The 761-nt window shown below is 53.9% G+C and overlaps 1 protein-coding gene across 1 annotated transcript in view; it reads left to right on the forward strand.

Annotated features, from left to right (window-relative positions):
* Positions 1 to 464: 464 nt before the first annotated feature.
* Positions 465 to 761, forward strand: part of EMH_0021200 (uncharacterized protein) — a gene marked incomplete at both ends in the record, with an annotated part of 782 nt that continues 485 nt past the window's right edge. The window contains 2 exons of the mRNA XM_013501718.1: positions 465 to 576; positions 648 to 759. Coding sequence (XP_013357172.1) covers positions 465 to 576; positions 648 to 759 — 224 coding nt within the window. The remainder of the gene's footprint in view (positions 577 to 647; positions 760 to 761) is intronic.

Below are 761 nucleotides of genomic sequence, written 5' to 3' on the forward strand. Positions count from 1 at the left end.
ACATTCATACTATACAAAACTATGCTGCACCTTGTTAGTATGGTGTATTAGCATTAGGGNGCTGCTGCTGCTGCTGCTGTAGGGCGGCGCAGCAGCAGCAGCAGCAGTAGTTGCTGCAGTAGTTTGTTGGTTGCTGCTGGTGGGGTGTATGTACACCTCATCGCTATTGAAGCAAAATATACAAAAGAAGAAACAGAATAAACAGCTAATCTATTATTAGTGCTGCTGCAGCAACAACAGCAGCAGCAGCAGCTTGCTGCTCCTAAAGGCGGCGGCGCTGCTGCTGTAGTCGTTCTGCTGCTCCCCCACAGCTCCTGCAGCAGCTGCAGCAGCAGCAGCAGCAGCAGCTGCAGCAGCAGCAGCAGCAGCAGCTCCATCTGTTCTGCTGTTTGTGCGTCGTTTGGGGGAATTTATAAAATTAACTTGGATTCTGCTGCTGCCTGTTGTATCGCGTTTGCTGCTTGATGGCATTGCAGCAGCAGCGGCAGCAGCAGCAGCAACAGCAGCAGCAGCAGCAGCAGCGGCAGCAGCAGCAGCAGCAGCAGCAGAAATCGCTACCGCTATTGCGGAGACACGGTTGCTCTTCTTTCTTTTGCAGTTATTATAATTCAGCTGATTAATACACATTCCTGCATTGTCGCCCGCAGCAGCAGCAGCAGCAGCAGCAGCAGCAGCAGCAGCAACGGCAGCAGCAGCAGCAGCAGCAGCGGCAGCTGCAGCAGCAGCAGCAGCAGCAGCAGTGCCCCCCCGATATCTGCGAG

The sequence above is a fragment of the Eimeria mitis genome, genomic scaffold (assembly GCF_000499745.2).
Source record: "Eimeria mitis Houghton genomic scaffold, Emh_scaff741, whole genome shotgun sequence".
Classification (NCBI taxonomy): Eukaryota; Apicomplexa; class Conoidasida; order Eucoccidiorida; family Eimeriidae; genus Eimeria; species Eimeria mitis.